Consider the following 23,252-nt stretch of genomic DNA (forward strand, 5'->3'; position numbering starts at 1 on the left):
CGTGTTTATGATACTCATCTCCCTGTTTGTCATGCGACCCACAAAGGGGGAACTGGAAGGCTCCAGCTTCCCAGGACTTCACACAGAGGTTCAATGGGCACTTTGGCAAATTTGAGGGCACTTAGGAAGTCCTGCAAATTTGATGGCGCTTAAATTAAAGAGGTTCAATGGGCACATCAAATTTGATGCACCTGCAGAACCCCTCTGCTCATTGTCCCACCTGCCAACTTTCCAAAGAGTTATTTCCTGCCCCGCTTTCCAACACACCCAACCCCACACCGTGCAAAACTTCTCCCAGCGAAGAGGAGCTACGTCGAAAGAGAGAGTAACAAGCCCATCAGGGTAGCAGCTGTGGAGTTGTCTGGGCCACAGACCCATTCTCCACAGCCAGGCTCCTCTGGATGTGTGGCACGGGCGCCTCAAGCGAGAGAGATCTCCAGAACTTCAATCTAAAAAGAAAGCAAGTTGAAAGGAGTCCTCGACTTAAAACCGTTCAGTTAGCGGACTAGTCGAATTTACAGACAGCACTGAAACAAAGTGACTTACAACGGGTCCTCGCAGTTGCAGCCACTGTAGCATCCCCATGATCAAGAGATCAAAATTCAGGCCCTTGGCAACTGGCATATATATTTACGAAGGTGGCAGCCTCCCAGGCATAGTTTGATCACCATTTCCAGCCAGCTTCCAACAAGCCACTAAAGGGGGGGGGGGAAGCCAGGTTTGCTTTACGACAGTGATTCACTTAACTGCCGAGACGAACAAAGGTTGTAAAATCAGCTGCGACTCACTTAACCTCGCTGTACAAGAGAAATTCTGGTCCCGGTTAAACTGAGGACAATCTGCATTCACCTCCAGCTTTGCTCTGGACTTTTTTGAAAGTTCGACATCTCGGCAAACAATCAGAGCCAAGAATCCAGGAACAATCACAGGTCCTGTTCCAAATTCTTGGGCTCTGAAAGCAAAGGAAGGACTTTCTGGCTCCAAAATCAATGTGGATCTTGAATAAAAACCCCAGGTGTGGCCCGAACGCAACCCCAAGTGCTTGCTCTTTTTCAACAGGCATCGGTTTTCACCACCCTGAAACATTTCTCCTGCCAAAAAAATAATAATAATCAGAATAATTTCTTTCTCTGGACAAGTAGCCTTAAGACAGCCTAAAGTAAGGAGATGCTATATCTGCCCATTTGGAATCTGACTGAGGGAAGTCAAAGTAACACCGCCATGCTATCCCCAAAATAGCTCCCATTATCATAAATGGGTCTATCTATGCATACATAATGAGATGAGGCTAATTTATAATCTGTGAACAAGATGAATTAGATAAACAGAGTCCAGGTCAGTTTGGGTTGCATGAGTGAATACATCTCCTTTCCCTGCTGTTTTTTCCATCCAGGATCATTTCAAACTCAAGATTTATGCTTCCCAATATTTTTTTTTCTAGGCACCAAGCACTAGCTGCTGCCCATGGTGGCTTTGCTTTCTAACCCAATATTTCACCCAGCAGGTTACTGAGGGCCTCCTGGCAAAGGCTTTTTTCCCCCCAGTTAAAAATAAATAAATAAATCGGGACCTAGGATACGTCATTCTTTTCAAGTTGAGTTTGTTTCCGAACTGAAGATCTGTCCTTAAAAATGCAACACAGGCACAACCGCTTTAATGTTAAGTACACAAAGTTTATGCTGCATTCACTCACAAGAACCTGCAGAAGCTATGGGAAATTATCCCAAATTCTGGAGATGAATTGTTTGGCTTTGTTATTTATTTATTTATCTATAAAATGTATAGGGCGCCCATCTTACCTCAAGGTAACTCTTAAAATTGTTCCTTCCTTCCAAGGAGCTCAAGACAACAGAACTAACAGAAGAGAATGTTGCTCAGGGTTGAATTGTGGGATCCTAAGATCAGAGAATACCAAGGACCCCACAACGGATTATCCCCTACTTAACTATACCTAACAGTGTCCTTTCTGGATCGTCCCCATGTACAGGATACTTGCAAAATATGTGGGATATAATATGGGTTTGTGGTTTTGTGCCTGGCCAATCTAGTACCGTAACATTAACAAGCTAACTTACATGAAAAGAACTCATCCTCGGACAGATTGGGTTTTTTTTTTCCCCTGCCATTCTTTAAAATGACAGTTGGTGCTTTTTAGGGTCTACTCCAGCCAAATATAGGAAATAAACAGCTAAGATATAAGCTTCCTTCAAAGAGCTGCTTTGGCATCTTCAGAGTCACGTAAGGACCAAAATACAGACCGACTGGGCTTAGGAGGAAGAGGGGAAAAGAAAACCTTTGATGGTCCTCCTGCTTGGCCACATACCCCAGCAAACAAAGCACACGTTACATAATATCTTGCACTGCTTCCAAAGTTCCATCATCGACAGGGATTAGCTCCAATGGTGAAATAAGATGCTCCGCCTTCATAAATCCTCCTGGAATTCCAGATGCTTCCTTTTTTGTGTCCAAATGGCCAAGCATCATTTGGACCCAAACATGAAGCCAAGGAATTATCGGTTCAATAAATTCACATTGTTGGGGACTCATACTTTGTCAGGAGGATGAAAAACTTTCCCCAAGCAAGTGAACTCCAAGTGCTAGCTACCCTGGAAAATGAACACTTCAAAAGCAAAAAACAAATCTTTCTATTACACCCCCACCAATCGGAATACCAATTCCAGGGCAAACTCAAACCCATTTGTACACGCTCCAATATAATTCTTTTCTGCTCTACTGTTGGGACAGCACATGTTGCAGGAGCAATATACAGCCTAACCAACAAACAAGTCATAAAGGAGGAGAGAGAGAGAGACAAGGTGCAACATTAGACCCCAAATGGGTTATGAACTTGAAAGCCAGAGGAATCTGGCTACCAGCAAAGCGTGGATGGAATTTCATTAGAAGGAGATAAAGTTAATATTTGTCATACGTTGCCAAAGGCTACAACATGTATTTGAAGAGAAGCCAGGAATGCTTGGAAGATAAGAAAACATAACGAGTCACAAAAGTGAAGTAGAAAAACAGGCATTTTCATCCTGGAAAGTTATAACAGAAAGCACGACCCTTCAGGCTACAGCCTGTATCCTGTGGAACTACTTAACATAAATTTCTGTATGGCGGCCTCCAGATGTAGTGAAAATGAACTCCCTAATGCCAGATAGGCAAGCTAGTTAAGGTTTTTAATCTGTCCCAGCAGGGTACTTCTTATATTTTCTTAACCAAGAATACTCACTCAGGAATATTTAACAGCAACGTAACTACAAAGGCCCTAGTATTCTTGCTTGACAAGTTTATCCTGGGAATATCTACAATTCACAGTTAAACTGTAGAGTCCTTTATGATTTCTGAGCCTGGTGGTTTTCTTGCAGACGTTTCATTACCAAACTAGTAACCTCATCAGCACACTGATGAGGTTACCTAGTTTGGTAATGAAATGTCTGCAAGAAAACCACCAGGCTCCGAGAGTACTAAGGCCCCCACAATCCTCTTCCTCCTCCTCTCCCACTCCCTCCTACTACTGATGATGTTACCTAGTTAGGTAATGAAATGTCTGCAAGAAAACCACCAAGCTCAGAGAGCACCAAGGACCGCACAGTTTATCATGCATTCAGATCATCATGCTAGAAGTCAGCATAAAACTGAAGAGAGGTTATGTCTGTAGGATTAGATGCCAGAAACAAACATTAAAGAGATGGAGCCTCAGCCATGGAGATACTGGCTGATCTTCCTTTAGTTACTTAACCTAACCTATTGAGTTAGTTAGTATCGTATGAATACAGCAAGCATACATTCCCTAAGTCTGTACACTAATCTTGACAACATCAGAAATATTAAAAACCAGGAATTGCAGATCGTGTCTTATTGGGAAGCAGCAGCAAAGCACTAGTTTTGGAAAATTACAGGAAACCATTCATTTCAATGGAATGCAAAGATTGTAGGACCACAGAATTATAAAATGGGACACAGATCACCAGCTTCTCCAAGAAAGCTTTTTAAAAAGCTATCCGAGTCCCTCATTCTCTCTTCTCCACCCATAAAATGGGATTCTCTATTTCTTGTGGAAAGAGGCAGCCCCTGGCAAAGTGAAACAACACCACACAAAAATAGAGCAATTTCAGTGTGTGCCAATCTCCACCTCGCACTGGCAAAAACAGGATATTGCCTGATAGTCTGACCTGATTATCCGTTCATCTAAAGCAAGGCTGTGCACATAACCTATAAATCTATTGTCCTACAAAGTTCCAGCGTCTTTCCAGTCAAGTCTGGAGAATTGTCTAGAATGTCTGAGGATCCCAGTTTCGGGGAAGGGGGGGGGAGTGGTTTAACTAACAGAGCACCTTCACCACTACCTAGCCTCAGAGACCCCTTGGCTATATCCCGCAAAACAGGTATTTATTTTTATTTATTTAAAAAAATTATATTGCCGCCTACTCTCACATGGCGAGTAGCTTACCATCCCTTATCGGAAAAAAAATATTTGGGGCTAGGAGGCTAGGGTGAAGAGACAGTCCTTCACCTCTGGAAGTGTAAAAGTTACTGCAAGGACTCCTCCACTTACAACCATCCACTTGGTGGCCGTTCGAAGTTACAGCAGCACTGAAAATAGTGACTCGGGCCTGTTTTTCACACTTACAAATCAGGGCCGCATCAGCGCTTGGGCAACTGGCCTGTATTTAAGACAGTTGCACTGTTCTGGGGGGGGGGGGGGTTCACGTGATCAGTTCCCGCCCAGGTGCTGACAAGGAAAGCCAATGGGGGGAAGCCAGATTCGCTTTATGACCAAGCGATTCACTTAACAAGTGTGGCAAGAATGGTCATAAACTCACTTAACAACTGTCTTGCTCAGCAATGGAGATTTTGGACTCCGTTGTGGTCGAGGGTCACCTGTCCATTCTTACCTCCGAAATAAAGTCACGCTTTGAAAGAAGAGGAGGAGTCAGATCTATGAACAAAAAAAAGAGCCTTTTGTGATTTCCCACCCACCCCCCACCCCCGCATACGTCTCACCTGAATGAGCCCTGTAAAAAGGCAACGGGTACAGCAGTACAAGTATGGGCCAATTATGAGTGAACAAACAATGACCTCCCACCCTAGCCACTAGGGGTGTCTCTTTATTTTCCACTCCTCAGCAACCAACAAATTTAGCATGGCCGCGCTCTCAAATCAGAACATCAGTGCAAAAAGGTGGCAAATAAATTATCAGACAAACTTTAGACACAAAACAAAAACAATCATATATAAAAACTCCCTCCCCTTGCATCCTTCTAGTACCCTGTATTTGTGAAAAAACAGTTTAAAAATACAGTAACACATTTTAATAGGTTTTATATGCCTTAGCAGAGTTTAAGAATACAAAAGCACACCAAACACATCAGAATGAATGAAATGAAATATATTTAGCACCTGCCTTAGCAGCTGAAATTAAGTGTCAGCACAGGTAGCATTACACTGTAATCCTACAATTCAGTTACATTCACACTAGCTGAACAAATAATGCTTGTTATGGTACACAGCTCATTTTAGGGTCAGTTTGCTTTTTTATTATTATTAGAGGTATAAAAAAGCATGCTAAGTCCTGACATACATTTTTAAAAACAGAAGCACAATATTTATATCATGTCGAAAATAATTCTGGCACCAGCGAAATAGATCAGAAATAGAGCCAAACACTTTGTAAAATTGCCATCGTTATATAATGTCAAGGGAGATAGCTGTTCACAGGCTAAGCCAGTCAGTCAAATTAAAACCAAAAGCAAGCTCGTGTTCAAAAATAAACTCAACCACATGCTTCAATGAATGGATGAATCACTTTTTGTTTTTGTTTTTTCACAGCCAGCTTTTTAGAAGCAGAATGCACTTTTTCTGACCTTTTTTTTCCCCACCCCCAAAAAAATCTTTTCAACTTTAAAAAGAGGAAGCCAATGAAGACAGGAGCAATGCAATTCGGATACATACATTTAACAGGCATGCAAAGATTTCCTGGTCAAGAGATTATGTTCTTTTTTTAAAAAAATAAAAATAAAACATCTTCACCACGATAAAATGTATTTCCCTTAATGCAACCAGAGCTTTGTATATGCAGGCAATTTCCAAATAGGGCACAGGTTAAATTCTTCCCTCTCCACAATTCATAACTAGGTTTGTCTTCCACTACTCAGGATTATTAAACAGGATTATTAAATTATTAACTTTTTTTTTTTTTAAAGGAAAGGAGAAAGAAAATAACTTTGAGATGCCCCATACTTTACTTAAGAGAAGACAAGTATTCTTTTCTGAGGTCTCGTCCAAAGATGCACTCAAAAGGATATTGTTGATTTATCTTTCCTTAATAGTTACAACCTCACATTTGGCAAAATGTAAACCTTTCGTGGAAGAGAAGCCAATAGCAATATTAACCTCTTTTTCCATGTTCATGGGTACCCATTTTGAAAGAAATCTCTGGTTCCTAATAGAGACGGAAACAAGAGTCCTACAGAGGCTGTCCAGAGGGGGGCAAGAAGGGAGAGATAAAAAGCACCCCAAATCTAAAAGCTGTAGTCGGTTACAGCTGCACTGCCTCTCTCTATGACATTTCAAAGACAAAAAACGTTTAGTTTTATACACTTTTACATATGTGTGTGTGTGTATGTATACGTATAAATAAGCTCTAAGTATAACCAGGGCCTCTGTGCACACAAACAAAACCCTTTTTCCTCCTCCCTCTTTTTCTCACCCTTTCCTACATAAAAAGAGGGGAGACAAGGAGCCTTTAAACAAAAGCCATCAAGCCAAACGTTTCCCCCCCAATTTTAAATTACTTACCTTCTCCTCCCGATTCACACCATCAGTAGGGTTTTCTCTGGTGGGGGCTGTGGGGAGGGGGGGGGCAGGAGATCCCAAGCAAGATCTAAAAAAATAAAAAAATAAAAGGAGGGTGGGGGGGGCAAGGAGAGGGGGAAGAGAGCAGGTGGGAGCCCAATGGGTGGGGGAGGGGCCAATTTGGGGTGCTGGATATGGGGTGGGGGGCAAAATGGGTACCCTGAAAATCTGGTGTTGAGGGAGGGGGCAGAGAGAGGCCGAAAGGGCTCAAAGGGGCCCCTCCCCAGCCAGGAGGGGTGGGGGGTCAATGGGAGTGGAAGTGGGGGGAGTCAAAGAGATGGGGGTGCTGCTGCAGCTGGGGGGTTGCTTAGGAGGTCGGATCCTCTTGCATGTTAATGGAGGGGGTCCTTGGAAGAGGGAGGGGCCGAGGCTGCGGTGGGAGGAGTTAACGGGCTCAATGATTAAAGGGAAGGGGGGCAGGGCTGAAGGGGGGAGGAGGAGGAGGGGAGGGGAGGGTCCAGCCGGCTCCAGGCGCCCCCTCCTCTCTCAGACCTGCTCCTGCTTGAGGCGCGATCGCCCCACTAGGCCAAAGGGGGAGAAGGACCCACACACTTGAGGGGAGGGGGGGGCGTGAAAGGAAGGGGAACAGCCGGCAATTTCTCCTCCGGGTTTTATAGTCTCTCCCGCCTCCTCCGTCTTCTTCTCCCCGGCTTTATTTATTTATTTATTTTTAATTCCTAACCCCCTTCAGCGCCGGCGGCCCCCTTCGCTCGGCGTCTCCTCCTCCGGCTTTCTCCCTCCGTCAGCCTCACACACACACACACACACACAAAACCAAAGAGACACCCAGCAACCACCACCCCCAGACAGGCCCACTCTCCACCTGCCAGTAACGCGCCTGCTCATTGGACGGCCCGGACGGCGCGTGCCTCTCGCGCCCGTCCGTCCCGAGGACGAGAGGGAGGGCGCAAAAGGAGGAGGGGGGAGGAGGAGGAGCCGCCTCGTGACCTCACCCCTCACGGCTTAAACCCAGCCGCGGCCCAATCGGCGGCCGGGATGGAGAAGTCCGTTTCGAAAGGGGGGAGGGATCATTCAAATACATACATACATACATACATACATACATACATACACACCTACCCCCCAAAAAGGGGGGTTGAGAAGGGGAAGAAGAGGGCGTTCCGGATTGGTCCAGAAAGGGAGGCGGGGGAGGCGGGGCGAAAGGCGGGGCTTCATCCTTGCCCTGAGGCGGCGGTTGGTGGGTTTCTTTCCACCCGGCGCCCCCTGCAGGAGGATCGAGGAAGGCGGCGCCCGGGGGACAATGGGAACTGTAGTCCAGCCGGCCTGAGGAGAGCAGGGTTGGTGGGAGGTGTAGTCCCACTCAAAAAAAAAAAAAAAGCAGGGCCGGTAGAAATTGTAGTCTTTTAACAGAAAAGGGGAGGTGCAGCACCCCAGCAGTACCAGGGATGATGAGCTCTGTAGTCGTTTTGCTCCTGCAGATGGGAATTGTGGTCCCATGTGGGCTAGGAACTACCAGAAGGGGCAGTTTTAGCCAGCTGAAAGGGGAGGCTAGGATGCGTGACCGGGGATGATGGATTCTGGGAAGAGCCCCACAGATCTTGGATTATAGGAGTTGTAGTCCCAACAACCCTGGGATGTGAAGGCGACGGGAATGATGGGCCTTGCGAAAGATGCCCAAGAAAACTGCTGTGTAGTCCCAAGTCAGAGAAAACTAAAGGACCATGCTTGTTTTACACGGATTTGGAGTCTGTGTCAGGCAGAAGATGGGAATTGTAGTCACCATACAGAGGCTGGGGGAGCTTGTTATTTTGCATGGGTTTGTGGAGTCCATGTCAGGCACATGGTAATTGTAGTTACCACAGAAGCCAGGCAGCATAGAAGCACCTGATGGAACTGCCACCCTCTTCCCCTCCAATTGCTTTGACCAAGGATGATGGTGCTTGTAGTCCATCAGAAAAGGCCAAAAGGACAATGGACGGTTATCACCCCATTGGCTCAAGAAATCATCCCCATCTGGGGATAATGGAGCCTGTAGTCCAGCAGAAATTGCAATCCCAGATTGCAGGGACAGGCAAGTGCCCACTCGCTAAACCTCTGGACTTGCACCAGACAAGGGCTTTCTTTGCAGCTTTTTTTACAAATTGCCATTTTCACGCACCGTGGCTTAGCACAGCCAAGCTCTGCAGACAAGCCACCATTCCCTAACAAGGATCAAAGTCAACTCTTCTTTTCCCTCAAAACCAGGGAAACCAAACCCACATCTCTGCAATCAGGAGGCTGCAGAGCCACCGTCCCTTTTGCATTAATTTATTCATTCGTTTCTGGGTTCAACGCTGCTACGTACCACCTTTGCCCTGGCCTCAAATGCAACCAGCTCGGTTATTTTCCCCGCCACCCTCGATTAAACTTCCAAAACAATTCAATCTTGTTTCCTCATCTCACTCCCCCACACACCCAAAGAACAATATCAACAAAACACCAGCGTTTCTGTGTTTTTTTTAATTTGCTGACTCAAGAGAATTTCTGGGATGGGTGTATGTGTGTGTGTGTGTGTATGAGAACAGGTAGCTCAGATGGCTTGCAAATCTTTTCCATACACTAAAGGGGAGAAGGGATTAGGATTCAAGGATAGGAGGGGAGCAGCAAAGTGAGGGGGAAAAAAAACAGATTCAGCATCTCAAGCAAAGGCAGGAAAAAAAAATGGTGTACACTATAGAGGAGAGGGCTGCACTCCCAGGTCCCAGCGATGAGAAGACGAGCGAACTGTCCTTCCTTAAGCCCCCCTCCCCAAGCCCCCCCATGTTTCTTGAAAGCAACAGCTGGAGAGAAGGGAGGCATTTTGGGGGGGGGGGAGAATTACAGGATTGCAAACATGGAACCGTTGCCATCAGCTGCCCTTTCCTTTTCTACGACGCAGGCACTAAGGGGAGAGAGGGGGCTAAATGTAAATCCTCTAATGAGCTTCGTCCTGGGACAGCCTGAGTTTTCTTTTAGTTGACTCGGGGGTTCCTGAAATTCCGCCCGGCAAAACGGGCCTTGCTCCCCAGTTCCTCTTCAATTCTAGAGGGGGGGGGGAAAAAACACATAGAAAGAAGTTTTGAAATCCAGCACGAAATCCTCGACTACGACCACAACACAGGTTATCTTTGCTGATAAGCCAGTGAATTAAGTGAATTCTGCCCCGTTTTACGACCTAAGTGCATCGCTGCAACTGTTTTTAAGTTAGGGACACGGTGTCGAGGATTAAATTAAATTAAATTAAAATGGGAAATAATTTCTATTCATTTATGTTTTGTATTTCTAAACCAGCCATCTCAAAAGATGGGTGCTGGCAGGGGGACAATTTAATACGACTGTTAAATAAAAGAACTTATTAAAAAATTAGCATTCAAATTTAAATAAGGTTTAAAGCTTTTAAAATTATAGAACGACAATAAAGATCAAAGGGTGGAAATGAAAAATGACTTGATGGAAAGAAAAATTCTGATTATTTTCCATCTTGTTTGAATTCTTCCTTTTCCTGTACTTCGTTGAATGTTTTAAATAAAAAAGTATTTTTCCCCTTCTGCTACCGCTCTTGATGCATAGAACAGAACTTGGCAATCTTACAGGAATCCAGAATTTAGAGAACAATTCAACAAAACAATCATGTCTTTATTATGGCCACAGATCAAAAGAAGATGCTGCCCTTTGATCCCAATCTGGCCATAAAAACTGCTCTTACCTTAGAATTTGGTTGTATTTAGCTAGGCGTTCGGATCGGCAAGGAGCACCAGTCTTAATCTGGGAAAAGAAAATTAACCAAGGAATATGAGCCTACAAGCGAGAACTCACAAGTAATGGCATCATTTTCATGTCACAAAAAAAGATCACTTAGCCAGGATCTACCATAGTTTCTCCAACCATAGTTTCTCCAACAACTATCCTTCTCATAACAATACATCAACATTTCTCAATGGCAGCCATTTTGAAGATGTGTGGACTTCAACTCCCAGAATCCCCCCAGCCAGCTATTCTGGGAGTTGAAGTCCACACATCTTCAAAATGGCTGCCATTCAATGCTGCAGGACACTGTAGTGCAGTCCATCATACAGAGCCCGAAACAAGCTTGTTTTGCAAACCACAATTCGGTCACATGAAACAATACTGCCCGATCTCCCTCCCTGCCCATCCTTTAGGCCGATGCGAGACCCCAACCTCCCCCCAACATCCTTCCAGCAACCTTTGAGGCAGGTAAACCCTCACCTGTCCAGTGCAGAGACCAACCACCAAGTCAGCAATGAAGGTGTCTTCCGTCTCCCCAGAGCGATGGCTCACCATCACCCCCCATCCGTTGGACTGGGCCATTTTGCAGCTAAAATAGGGAAAGGGGAAAAGAGACCACGAGGTGATTTTTTTCAAACCAGCAAGCAAAGATCATCAAACCAAGAGCTGGGTGATATTTTCCCTGAATTTGAATTCTTTACTTGAGATCGCAGCTCCAGCTCTGTTCTCAGGGGGAGGGAGGGAGGGAGAGAGGGAGAGAGAGGGAGAGAGACTTTTGGCTTCATGCAAGGAAAGCAGCAGAAGTCTTTCTTTCTCTCCCCCAACTCCACCAGAAATGAGTCTTTGTGAGCTTTGTTGCGCCGGCGCAGCCTCTTGGAGTAGGATGCCTCACAGGTCCCAAAGACTCATTTCTGGCGGAGTTTGGGGAAGAGAAAGAAAGACTTCTGCTGCTTTCCTTGCATGCAGCCAAAAGCAGAAAAAACTGGTTGGCGACCACTGCTCTGGAGTCTTGCAAGATCCCGCCTGCCTCCCCTGGCCTCCGCTTCCTTCCGGACAGAAGACTTACGCCTGCAGCGACTCGGTGACGGAGCCGATCTGGTTCACTTTGAGAAGAAGACAATTGCATGACTTCTCCTGCACGGCTTTGCTGATGCGCTTAGGGTTGGTCACCGTCAGGTCGTCACCCACCACCTGGATCCCGGCCTCGGCCGTGAACTTCTTCCAGGCTGGCCAATCGTCCTGGTCGAAGGGATCTTCGATGGAAACCACTGAGGAAGACAGAGAAGAGACGGATCTGTGATGGAGCTGTTTGGCCGTCCTTTCACTGTGCTAGTTTCTACCCATTTTACAGAAAACAGCAACTACTGAGGCGAGTGGTAGAACTACGAGGCTCACCACGACATTAGACCACTCAACTGAATTTCCTCACCAATGTCATTTGCAAAAGCAAGACAATAATCAAATATTATTTATTTTTATTCAAATTGTGTGACCGCCCCTCTCATCCAAGCAATTCTAGGCACAACTCCTGGTCAATAAAGAATTCTATTCTAAATTTTAAATTTTACTTTTTTTTTCAATTTGCCCAGCTAGTTAATTTCCTCGTTCCTTTCAAATTTCAGGCATTTATTTCAATTTCGAAGCTGAGCAACCACCCAGAAATTCTGTACTGCTTACAACCAAAACTTTAAACGGGACATAAACCAAAGCAATAATATTACAGATTATCTTCCTTTTCTGGCATTTAATATTTTGCTTTAGAAAAATCAGATTTTCGTGTCAGTGACTACGCACAACTTATTATAAAGGACAGTCCTTTAGTTCAAGTTTGCTTTCGGATGCCAAAAGAAAGTCAATCCAGAAAAGGGTGAATTCCTTTACAATGCCCTTAACGGGGAGGAGGATCTGAATTCGAAATGTGCCACGGAGCATACACACCTGGGTAGTTTTTGACAAAGCTCTTGTACAGGTCAGCCAGCTGATCGGGAGAGATGTATCGGCTAGGATCATCTGGGGATTTGAAGTCCAGGTCATATTTCCCATCACGATAAAATTCAGACGCCGCCACGTCCATTCCGATGACAATCTTATCCGTGTAGCCAGCCTTGCTAATGGCATTCTTCAGCAGCTCCAGAGCTAAAGAGAAAACACGAGCAAAGCCACTGAGCAAAGGGCCGATTAACAAGCAATTAAGCAAAAGACAATCAAGTCATTTTGGAAGTTGAAGTCCACTGATGCTGGCTAGGGGATTCTGGGAGTTTAAGTCCACTGATGCTGACTAGGAGATTCTGGGAGTTGAAGTCCATTTATCCTGGGTGGAGAATTCTGGGAGTTGAAGTCCACTCAAGCTGGCTGGGGAATTCTGGGAGTTGGAGTCCATTTATGCTGGTTGGGGAATTCCGGGAATTGAAGTTCACTTAATCTGAGAAACATTGTCTTAAAATCTAACCATCCAGGCAATTTACCTTCCTTGTTCTCCAGGATGTTGGGGGCAAAGCCTCCTTCATCCCCCACGTTGGTGGCATCCTTGCCATACTTCTCCTTGATGACGTTCTTCAGGTTGTGATACACTTCCGCCCCGATCCGCATGGCTTCCTTGAAGCTCTCTGCCCCGACAGGAAGGATCATAAACTCCTGCATGGCCAGCTTGTTCCCAGCATGAGAACCGCCGTTGATCACGTTGAAAGCCTTCGGAGATACCAAGGACCCCACAACAGTGGTTTTAACCCACAAACCAAGAGAGAACCAGCGTAAAACCAATTCAAGCTTCTAGTCCTTAACACGCCCCAACAGTCTTGTCCAAACCGTCTCCGTCTCCACACCGTGGAGCACCATTCCCAGAGGTTTACAAGGACTTACAACTGGTTCCTTAATCATCATCATCTTTTAACCACCCCATAATCCCTTGCAGGGTGGAATCTGGGCAACGGAATGGAGCTAGAGTGTTTACTGGCCGGATGCCCTTCCTGTCACCAATGAGGAGTTTTGTTCAGCTTATTCAGTTATTCTCATTGTGCGGAGAGAAATATCTGCCTCTACCTAGGATCGTGAGGCGAGAGCTCCCCCTCTAGGCCAACCGTAACATTGTTGTTACATGGGAGTAACTGCTGGAATCCTGACAGCTACCACATGGAAAAGAACTGAAGAGGTCTGAGGTTTGTCTGTGGGGATTCTCATTCAGGTCATGGTTGTCCCAAAGGTGCTTTTTCAAGAGACCACTGGACGTTTTTTTTCCCCTTGAAGAGGTTTCGCTTCCCATCCAAGAAGTTTCTTCCGTTCTGAGTGAATGGCGTGGAATGGACTATAAATCCTTCCAGGCAGAACTTTGATGCAAACCCCAGACCCAAAGAGGTAACTGGACTTTCTTTCTTTTCCCCTTGAAGACATTTCGCTTCCCATTTGAGAAGCTTCTACCGTTCTGACCGGTGGAGAACAGAAGGATTTATTATTTCATTCCCCGCCGTTGAGTCAGAACGGGAGGAAGCTTCTCAGATGAGGAGTGAAACCTCTTCAAGGAAAATCAAAAAAAGTCCAGCTGCTTTTAAAAAAATAAAACACCTTTGGGTCTGGAGGTTTTGCATCCAGGCAGATATTTTCCATGGCTGCAAACTGTGGGGTTTGTTTTTAAAATAAAAATAAAAATAAAAAAATCAACACAACCCCCAATCAACCGCCACATTCTACAGCCTAAAGGGGGAAAAAAAACTTCCCACAAGGGACCAAGAGAGAATAAAATCCTTTTCAAGGGATGAAACCAAGTCATTCTCCCGAAAGGATTAACGGATTCCTGCATTCATGCTCAAAAGATTTGATCTGCAGCTTCACTTCCGGCCAAGAGTCGGCTTACTGCATGGCACAGCAAAATAAACTTACAGGCACCGGCAAAATAACTTCTTTGTTCCCGGCCAAATTGGCAATGTGGCGATACAGAGGTATCTCCTTCTCCGCCGCGCCAGCCTTGCACACCGCCAGGGAGACACCCAGGATTGCGTTCGCACCAAATTTAGCTGCCGTAAAGACACAAAAAAAGAGGAATGTTATTTGCTTGCAATCGGTTCTCAACATACAGGTTGCTGCCACTCAAATTACTTTACTCAAATTACTTATGTTTAAAGATTAAAAATGAGAATTGTGCTATTTCGGAGCTGGAATAATTTTTCCTTTTTCTACCCTTTCCCCCCCGCCAAAATACGACCTACCCTGAAAGTAAGCCCTAGCTTGATTTTTTTACACATGCACCCAATATAAGCCCTACCCCCCAAAATAAGCCCTAATTTAGATCCTGCCCACTCCAGAGTGCAGGGGTACAAATTAAGCTAGGTTGGGGATGAGGGGTTGATGAAGCTGCCCTATTATTTACCTTCGGACAGTTGTAGCCAGGCCTCACACACCCCGACACCTGCCTTGCCAGCCCATTTCTTCTGCAGCCGGCAAGGCACAAGAGTGTATCATTGAAAGATTTTCAAAATAATTTTCCTCCCCATATGCAAGGGTGAAACTTCCTATACTTACACTTGTTCTCAGATCCATCCATGTCAATCATCAACTTGTCAATCTTTTCCTGTTCCACCACGCTTATATTCTACGGGGGGGGGGAGGGGGGAGAGAGATGAGAAACTAATCATAATTTAGCTTATGATCCCCAGTCCTGGGTGATCAACTTACACACACTCACCCATTGTGGCTTCTAATCCTAGTTTGTGAATTAAGCTGTATAAAGCAAGAACCCTTAGCTTAAAATAGGGGTGTTAGACCTGGGCAGCTTTAAGACTTGTGGACTTCAACTCCTAGAATGCTCCAGCCAGGATAGCCAGGGACTCCAAACTAAGCAGCTTTAAGACTTGTGGACTTCAATTCCCAGAATCCCCCAGCCAGCATAGCCAGGGACTCCAAACTAAGCAGCTTTAGGGCTTGTGGACTTCAACTCCCAGAATCCTCCAGCCAGCATAGCCAGAGACTCCAAACTAAGCAGCTTTAAGACTTGTGGACTTCAATTCCCAGAATCCCCCAGCCAGCATAGCCAGGGACTCCCAAACTGGCTGGGGAATTCTGGGAGTTGAAGCCCACAGGCCTTAAAAAATTGCCAAGGTTGGACAACCAAGGTTTAAAGCGATTCTTTGCTCCTTTGGACATCCTTGAAAACACACAGCCCTCCCCCATGCAAAGAATTAAAAAAAAAAAAAACCACACGTTTTCCCATGCAGCCCAGTGCTCAGCCTACACTACAGGGTTAGCGTTAAGGGGGAGCCATGCCTACCTTGTTAACCAGGGCGGGCGCGATAGTTTTATTCACATGCTCAACAGCCTTTGAGACACCTGGAAGGAACAACCAAGAACCATCAACTACACTCAAAAACTCTGCAAGGAGCAACAGGCATTTAGTAAGAGGGGCTGGCAGGCAGGCAATCCAAATTTCAGTCTCCTAGTCCTCAAACCAAGAGATCCAAGCATGCATTTAGCGGTTGTTAAATCCCCCTTTTCCTGAACAATTGCGGAGAAGCATCAAATCCAGGAATGTCAGCGAGGAGGTCAGCCCCCAAATCGTGCAAAATGGTAACAGCCCAGCCAGTGTGCATCTGTTACCTGAGTGCACAGCGCTGGCGCCAGGAACATATTAATGTACTTAACAGCTCTGGAAACACCTGAGAAGGCACAGAGTTTGTGGAGGGAAGAGAAGAGAGATGGGGAAAGAAAGAAAGAAAGAAAGAAAGAAAGAAAGAAAGAAAGAAAGAAAGAAAGAAAGAAAGAAAGAAAGAAAGAAAGAAAGAAAGAAAGAAAGAAAGAAAGAAAGAAAGAAAGAAAGAAAGAAAGAAAGAAAGAAAGAAAGAAAGAAAGAAAGAAAGAAAGAGAAAAAGAGAAAGAGGGAAAGAAAGAAGGAAAGATGAAAAGAGGGAAAGGAAAGGAAAAAAGGAAGGAAAGAAAAAGATGAACGCTCACAAAGACGACAAAAGCAGCACTTCATGCAGGGGAGAGGAAAAAAAAGGGAGTGCGCATGAAATGCACAGCAAGAGAGACCCCTGGGACAGAGAGAGTGTATCTGACAACAGTTTAATCCGACGTTAAGTTTTGAATTGGGGAACGGACACAAATCCAATCAAGCTAAATGGATCTGCCAGAGATATTCACAGAAGGCAAATGTTGGCTTCACGTTTCTCCCTGAATTTATCGGGGCCCCGAGGCAAATCTAAAGTAGTGTGGCAGTTTAAAAGCAAAAGTACAATGCAACACTTATCTTACAAAGATTGTAGCTAAGCTACCAGATCTTCTGCCCACAAAAATCCTTAATTGGAGAACGTGATTGATGACACCCAGCCTGTGAAGGTGCTTAATTGGAGAATCTGATTTATGACACACCCAAGGAGGAGGGGGAAACAGGGTCAGGGGGGGGAGAAGAAAAAAGAGGGGGGGGAGGGAAAAAAGGGGAAAAAAAAAAGGGGCCCAAAAAAAATTTGTTGAGCTTGGCTGAGCCTTGATTCAATTAGGGCAATCCCCGGAACCCTGACAGTATTTATGTCTGAGCCTTTTGTGGGGGGGAAAGGGCGACACCATGTGTTCAATAAATATGGAATTATTTGTTCAATAAATATGGAATTATTTGAAGGACACTACTAGCAAAGCAGAGCAGATTGACGGTTTTCAAGTGAAAGCCACCTAGCTACCCCTAGCCGGAAGGGGCTACCTTTCCCCAGGAAGCGAGTCTTGTCATTGTCACGGAGTTCCAGGGCTTCGTAGATACCAGTTGACGCTCCGCTGGGAACGGCAGCACGGAAGAGACCTGTGGGGGGGAAAGGTAGAAGCCCATTTGTTGAGCCGAAGGAAAACGAACCATTTTCCCAGCCTCGGGAGCGAAAAAACGATTAGGAACATTTTTTGGGGGGACGGGGAAATTCTTCCAAGGCTACTAACCTCTGTTGGTGAAGACGTCTACTTCAACGGTGGGATTCCCACGGGAGTCGAAGATTTCACGGGCGTGGATCTTGAGGATGGACATGGTGTTTGTCTAAAGGAAAAAGGACAAGAGAAAAAAATGTTTTAATTTTCCCCCCCAAAAAACCCAACATATCCACATATTCTGGAAGCCAGGAATGTGAATTTTTCCAGCGAATAAAGATTTCTGGGCTTCTAAGGCAAGTGGCACATCTGAAAACACACTGAGGGCTAGAAACTTGGGGAGGGGAGAGGGAGAGAGAGAGAAAGAAAAAGAGAGAAAGAATGAGAATGAAAAAGAGGAAGGAAGGAGACAAAGGACGGAAGTAGAGGCAGGAAGGAAGGAGACAAAGGAAGGAGGAGAGAAAGGAAGGAAGAAGAGAAAGGAAGGGGAGGAAGGAGAGGAAGGAAGAAGGAGAGAAAGGAAGGAAAGAGAAAGGAAGGAAGAAAGGAGAGGAAGGAAGAATGAAAGGAAGGAGGAAAAGGAAAGGAAGGAAGAAGGAAGGAAGGGCTTTTCATTCATGCAAGATACAAATGCAAAGAGACTTCTTCCGGCATTCAAATTAAATATTGGCAGAAGGAATGGTTTGTCTGCTTATTTTTGTCCGTCCTCGAGACCCAAACTCTCCCTCCACAGCCTGGCCAGGAGAGGTCCATGGCCACATAGCCATTTCTTTGCAAATCCAATTTGCTCCCTTAAGGATAATGAACATTTCCCACCAGTGATGGAAAAGCAAAGAAACTGCCCCCTCTCCCATGTCTGAATTAAAACCAACAATCTTCTCTCTCCATTCTCGATTTCAATATTTATTTTAAAAAAAAAAGCCAGGATAAATCCAGACAGAAATCCAGCCTTCTAAACAAAACCTTGCCATTCCATTATTATATTTTCATTTTAGGGTCTTTATGGCTCACACAGAGTTGCAGTGGATGATACAAACAGCCAGATCAACGGAATAAATTAAAACACTGCGGATGGGCTGGTGAGCAGAACCTTTGCAACAAATACATCAATTGATATTTTTTTTAAAAAAAGAACAGCTCCCATCATCCACAGCCGGCAGGGCACTCAGACCCGGGTTTATAGGGGCGGTAGTCCACCCATCTAATCCATAGATTAATCTGAGACAGAGTCCAGATTTCAGCTTAGCTAGGAAACAAACCATGCTGGTATTCATTCGTCCTCTGGATTTATTGAAGGACAGACTAAAAATAAACCCATTTTTGTTAATATTTTAACAAGGAAGGAAGGAAGGTAAATTGATGCACTGAATTTGAAGAAGGCAGACAAAAAAAAAACCCGACAATATAAAAACAATCCTGAGCTGGCCAGCTAAAATCTTTAAATGAACTGGAGAGGAAAAACAACTAATTCCTTGCAATTCCAGGTTTTGCCCTGTAGAGAGAACACTGAATATTTCAAATATCTCCCAACACGGCTTTACCGGCATAGAAGCCAGCGCTCTTGCGTGAATCTTTCCTCCAGCTAAGGTCACCTTCAAATTAAGCGCTGCCCTGAAAACACTCATGGAAAAAAATTGATTTTTTTTATTTTTATTTTTAAATCACGTGTCCGTTCCAGGCTGCGGGTGAATAAAATGGAGCCTCCCACACCTCCGTGCTCTTGGAAACCAAGCCTGCTCTCAAATGTCTTGGCTCAACCTGACTCAGCGTTTTATGTAACTGTAAAAAATAAAATTTATTACCTTGCAGGAAATCAAGTTCTGGAATCGGAATGTCTCAGTTTTTGCAAACGGCTAAACGGCTATGACTATCAGTGTTGTACCTTATGATTCTCTTTTATGTATACTGAAGAGTATTTGCACCAAGACAAATTCCTCGTGTGTCCAACCACACTTGGCCAATAAAGAATTCTTATCTATTCCGCTTCTCTCCAAATTAAGGAGAAATTTTGAATTTCCCAAGCCCGCTGAAAAAAGATACAAGCAACTTCCAAACTCTAGGAAACCTGAAGTCTCTTTTCAACCCCTGATGCTGGCTGGGAATTAGAAGTATTGGTGTCCATCACACCCAGAAAGGTTGAGGGAAGAGTTTCCCCATATTAAATATCTGGGAAGGCAGAAACTTTGCCAAGCCTGTTGCAAAGACTTTAAAGCAGAGGCCTGTGCACCATTCACCGTTTGCACAAGAGCGTGCAAATGAATTAAAAAGGATGATTAAAAGCTAAGCCACGCAATTAGGACGTGACTAAACTTCTCCGCAGGGTGGGGAAATTTTGGCTGCGTGGCTAAGAATAAAACTCACACTTTGTAAAAAAAAAAAAAAAGTGGCTGCATGGAAGGTTTTTTTTTTTAATTAAAAAAAAAACCTTTGAACATATGGCTGCAACTTTTTCTGCATTAGGCAGCAACTGTCCTTCCCATCAATCACGGACTGTCCTTCTCAGGAGACGGAAGTATGTAAGGCATGAAAGGCGGACCAGCTGCTCCAGGCCATCTTCATCTCATCATTTCCGCCTTAAGAAAGGGGGGGGGGGGGCTCTGCACGTGGTTTCCCCCCCCCTTAAAGGAGGATTCCGTGGTCCACGTGCGAAAAGGATGCCCGCATCTCAGCTAGTCCCAAGCCATTTTACAAAGGCAGTCTGTTGCAAAGGCTTCGGAAAATGATGCCCAAATGATGCTCTGCAGAATCATCAACTTTCCCCCCGCCCAAAAAAAGATCATTTCCCCACCAAACTCAGGTCTCCCGATTCTTAATCTTGTAAGAAAATAAAAGGCATGAATAATATTTTGAACAAGGCCAATGAAAGGGGTTTCCCTTATTTTGCAGAAAATGTAAAAAAAACAAAAATCTGCAGGTTTTCTCTAGCTCTGGAATACCTTTTAATATGGGATTTTATTTCATTAACACAGGATTTATTTCATTAAAAATTAGGAAACGAGAGGTAAACATTAGAAACGGAAAGTATTATGATGTGTATTTGTTACATAAATATAAATTGCTACCATGAGGAAGTATATGCCATCCTTAGAAGCCGGAAGAGTACTTAATACTTACATAGTATTAATATATTTAATATACTCAAATAGTATTATTGTTGTAAGTATTGTGTATAAAGTAAATTAACCCAGACAATAGGCTGTTCATTAAGAAACATTTTTTTTAAACCTGCAAGTTTTCTGTAGGAGTAAGAACAACAGGTTTGTTACCCCTCGGCCCCTCCTTATTTTTAACCCTTCTCTGCAGCCCTCCCCTCCTGAACAAAAGGGGGGATTAATCCATTTTTTTGGCTGCCATTGAAGCCACAGGACCTAAGATACAGACAAAAAAATGGGTCTGGAGCATCCTTTAAAAATAAAGTTGTTTTTTTTTCTGAAGCCTTTACAGCATCCTATTCGCTTTACAGGAGATGAAACAAAAGCTCTTTTTAACCCCATTTTTCAAGCTTGCTTTGATTTTAGCCTAGGTTTTTCCACCCATGCCTTCCACGCCTGTTGGGACTACTATACAACACTCCCCTACCTACATCAACTGTCAGGGAACCATTGATAATATAGTCCTGGGTTAACTAAAGGGCGCCATGTTGGGCTTCTTTGGACCACTCGCTTAAGGAAACTAGTTTCCCCAGGTGCCATGATGCAAACCTTAAAATAAAAAATATTAAATAAATGCCTTTTTTTTAAATGAATGATGAAATGCTGAAAATGGAAAGTGCGGGGTTCCCCCCTTTTGCTCTTAGCAAAATGCAAATCTTCGAAAATGTTTGCAAAAGGGACGCCCAAAGGCACACCTATTTCCTCTCCTTGCAAAAAAGGAAATGTCGAAACGTCTTAAACCAGAGTTTGCAAACGTCTGAAAGAAGATTGATATATAGATGTATATAACATTGCTGCAAAATATTCCCCCCCCCACTCCACATCCTCCAAAGCAAACGCTTTCCCAACTTACCTTACGCTAAAGCTTTCTCACGCTGAGCAGCACCTAAGGAAATAAATTGCAATAATAGTTTTTTGTGGGGGGTTGGTTTTTTTTTTTTTTTTTTTTTGTAATTAAAATTGAAGAAAATCTAATCACTCCAACGTTGCTCGCCTCGCGCAGCCCGGGCAACTAAAGAAGATGCGGCCGGCGCGCACTAAACTATAGCCCGGTTCATGCAGATGAGATGGCTTCGTTGCGGCTTTTCATTGGCCGGCCGCGCCGCCCTGCCGCCCGCCGATTCGCCAGCCGGGCCTCTCGCCAGCTCGGCCTCTTGGCGCGTGCGCTACGTGCTCGGGCATTTTCTCCTTTGCGCAGTCGCGTGGGTGGGCCGAATTCAGTTTAGTTTCCTTTTTTTAATTTCTTTAGCCAGAGATGGAAAAATCCCCATTTTTGTAAATCGGAGGGGAAGATTTTGAACCGGGCTTAATTTTTTTTAAATCTTCTCCATGCTGCGCATTGGACAGCTTGAAAACTGGAATAATTCTCTTGCACAGAAATCATTATCCAGTAATCCAAAGCTTAATAATCAAATTAATAACCAAAATAGGCAAAAGCTTCTTTATTCTAAATATCCAATATGAATAGTACAAAAGACTACAATTGAATATAGACTTTAATACATTTAACACTTAATTTTCATACTAATGAAAACAAACTTCTAAACAGGATCTGAAGTTTGTAAAATTGTAGCTTTAAACGTGATTTAGCACGTTTTTTAAAATCACAACTGGACGTGTTCACTTTAGTATTTCTCAATGTTTCTGTGCTAATGTTTACTCTGAAAGGGAACTACTATATAATAGAGACGGATATCTGTAAAATTTAAACCAAGGAAGTGATGTATTTAAGAATTCTAAAATGCTGTTTTCCAAACCCCAACTTCATTGCTTCTTTTAATGTCTATAAAAGTCCAGTTTAATTGCTTGTCTTAACACAGACAGGGTTAGACTTACCTGGTCAAAACTCATTTACAACAGATTTGCAAAAATTCTAATACTTCATGAGAAAACACATCTCTGAGCCTCTTATCTGGTCTAATTTGGCCCAAAACCCATTACTTTTTTAAAAAAGACCCCAAAAATATGCAAACTTCACCTTGGAAAAATTGAGTATTCTAACTTTTCTGACACATCCTGAACAGATTCACGTAGAAATAAAAAAACCACTTCCATCCTAGTCAAGCAAGATGTCATTTTACCTAAAACCTCGTGTCCAACAAATAAATCAATTTATGGCTTAATACCGGTAGGAAGGTTGAATTAAACCCCTGCAGTAAATTATGAATTGAAAAGAGACAGAAGTAAGTGGTATTCAGTCCTTAGTAGTTTCAGAGAAGGAATTTGGCTTCAGCCTTGCAATGAATTTCTAGTAGCAATAAAAACACCGAAAGTTCTCCCTTTGAGCAAATAAATGCTGGAATTATTTTGCACCTTTTTTTTCTAAACAATACTATAGCGCTCTGAGGCTACTAGTGTGTAGATGCACACAACGATTGTATTATTTTTAAGGTCATGCAGCCAGTAATTTTCTGTGAGCGTCTGGAAGAATCGCCGTCAGAATTGGGAATTTTGCCGACTTTCTTAACAGCCGACATCTGGTTCCAGAGGTGGTGGCCAGAAGCTACCTTGGTATCATCTGTGCCAGAGGTTTGGATGCTTTAAGGGGATGGTCCAGCGGTATCTTAGCTGGAAAAACTTGCTTTGACAGGCATGGTTCTTTGCATGCTGAAATACGGAATGCAGAATTGTAAAAAAAAATTAAAAAGATGGGGGTTTTGAACTCAGAACACCAGATTTGGAGCA

At 44.0% G+C, this 23,252-nt stretch overlaps 2 protein-coding genes across 7 annotated transcripts in view; both read right to left on the reverse strand.

Moving 5' to 3' along the window:
- Positions 1 to 7,742, reverse strand: part of RERE (arginine-glutamic acid dipeptide repeats) — a 205,705-nt gene extending 197,963 nt beyond the window's left edge. Inside the window, 1 exon segment of the mRNA XM_087944422.1 lies at positions 7,682 to 7,742. The gene's annotated coding sequence lies outside the window, so the exon portion shown is untranslated.
- Positions 7,743 to 9,303: 1,561 nt separating this feature from the next.
- Positions 9,304 to 21,647, reverse strand: ENO1 (enolase 1). 6 transcript variants are annotated; one of them, XM_026688718.2, is made up of 12 exons: positions 21,421 to 21,647; positions 17,491 to 17,584; positions 17,264 to 17,359; positions 15,842 to 15,900; positions 15,097 to 15,166; positions 14,458 to 14,591; positions 13,050 to 13,272; positions 12,523 to 12,720; positions 11,651 to 11,852; positions 11,065 to 11,173; positions 10,544 to 10,602; positions 9,304 to 9,879 (listed from the first exon to the last, which is right to left on the reverse strand). In XM_026688718.2, exons 2-12 carry the CDS (start codon positions 17,573 to 17,575, stop codon positions 9,810 to 9,812), a joined length of 1,305 nt encoding a protein of 434 aa, XP_026544503.1. In that variant the 5' UTR covers positions 17,576 to 17,584; positions 21,421 to 21,647; the 3' UTR covers positions 9,304 to 9,809. The 6 variants fall into 6 exon arrangements, with proteins under 6 accessions (XP_026544503.1, XP_087800598.1, XP_087800597.1 ...); XM_087944472.1 differs by lacking the exon at positions 15,842 to 15,900 and adding an exon at positions 16,168 to 16,226 and having other exon boundaries at positions 21,421 to 21,623; XM_087944471.1 differs by lacking the exon at positions 21,421 to 21,647 and adding an exon at positions 19,218 to 19,990.
- Between the last annotated feature and the right edge of the window lie 1,605 nt (positions 21,648 to 23,252).

The sequence above is a fragment of the Notechis scutatus genome, chromosome 16 (assembly GCF_049901735.1).
Source record: "Notechis scutatus isolate UNSWTSFEM ecotype Mainland chromosome 16, rNotScu1.2, whole genome shotgun sequence".
Taxonomy (NCBI): Eukaryota; Metazoa; Chordata; class Lepidosauria; order Squamata; family Elapidae; genus Notechis; species Notechis scutatus.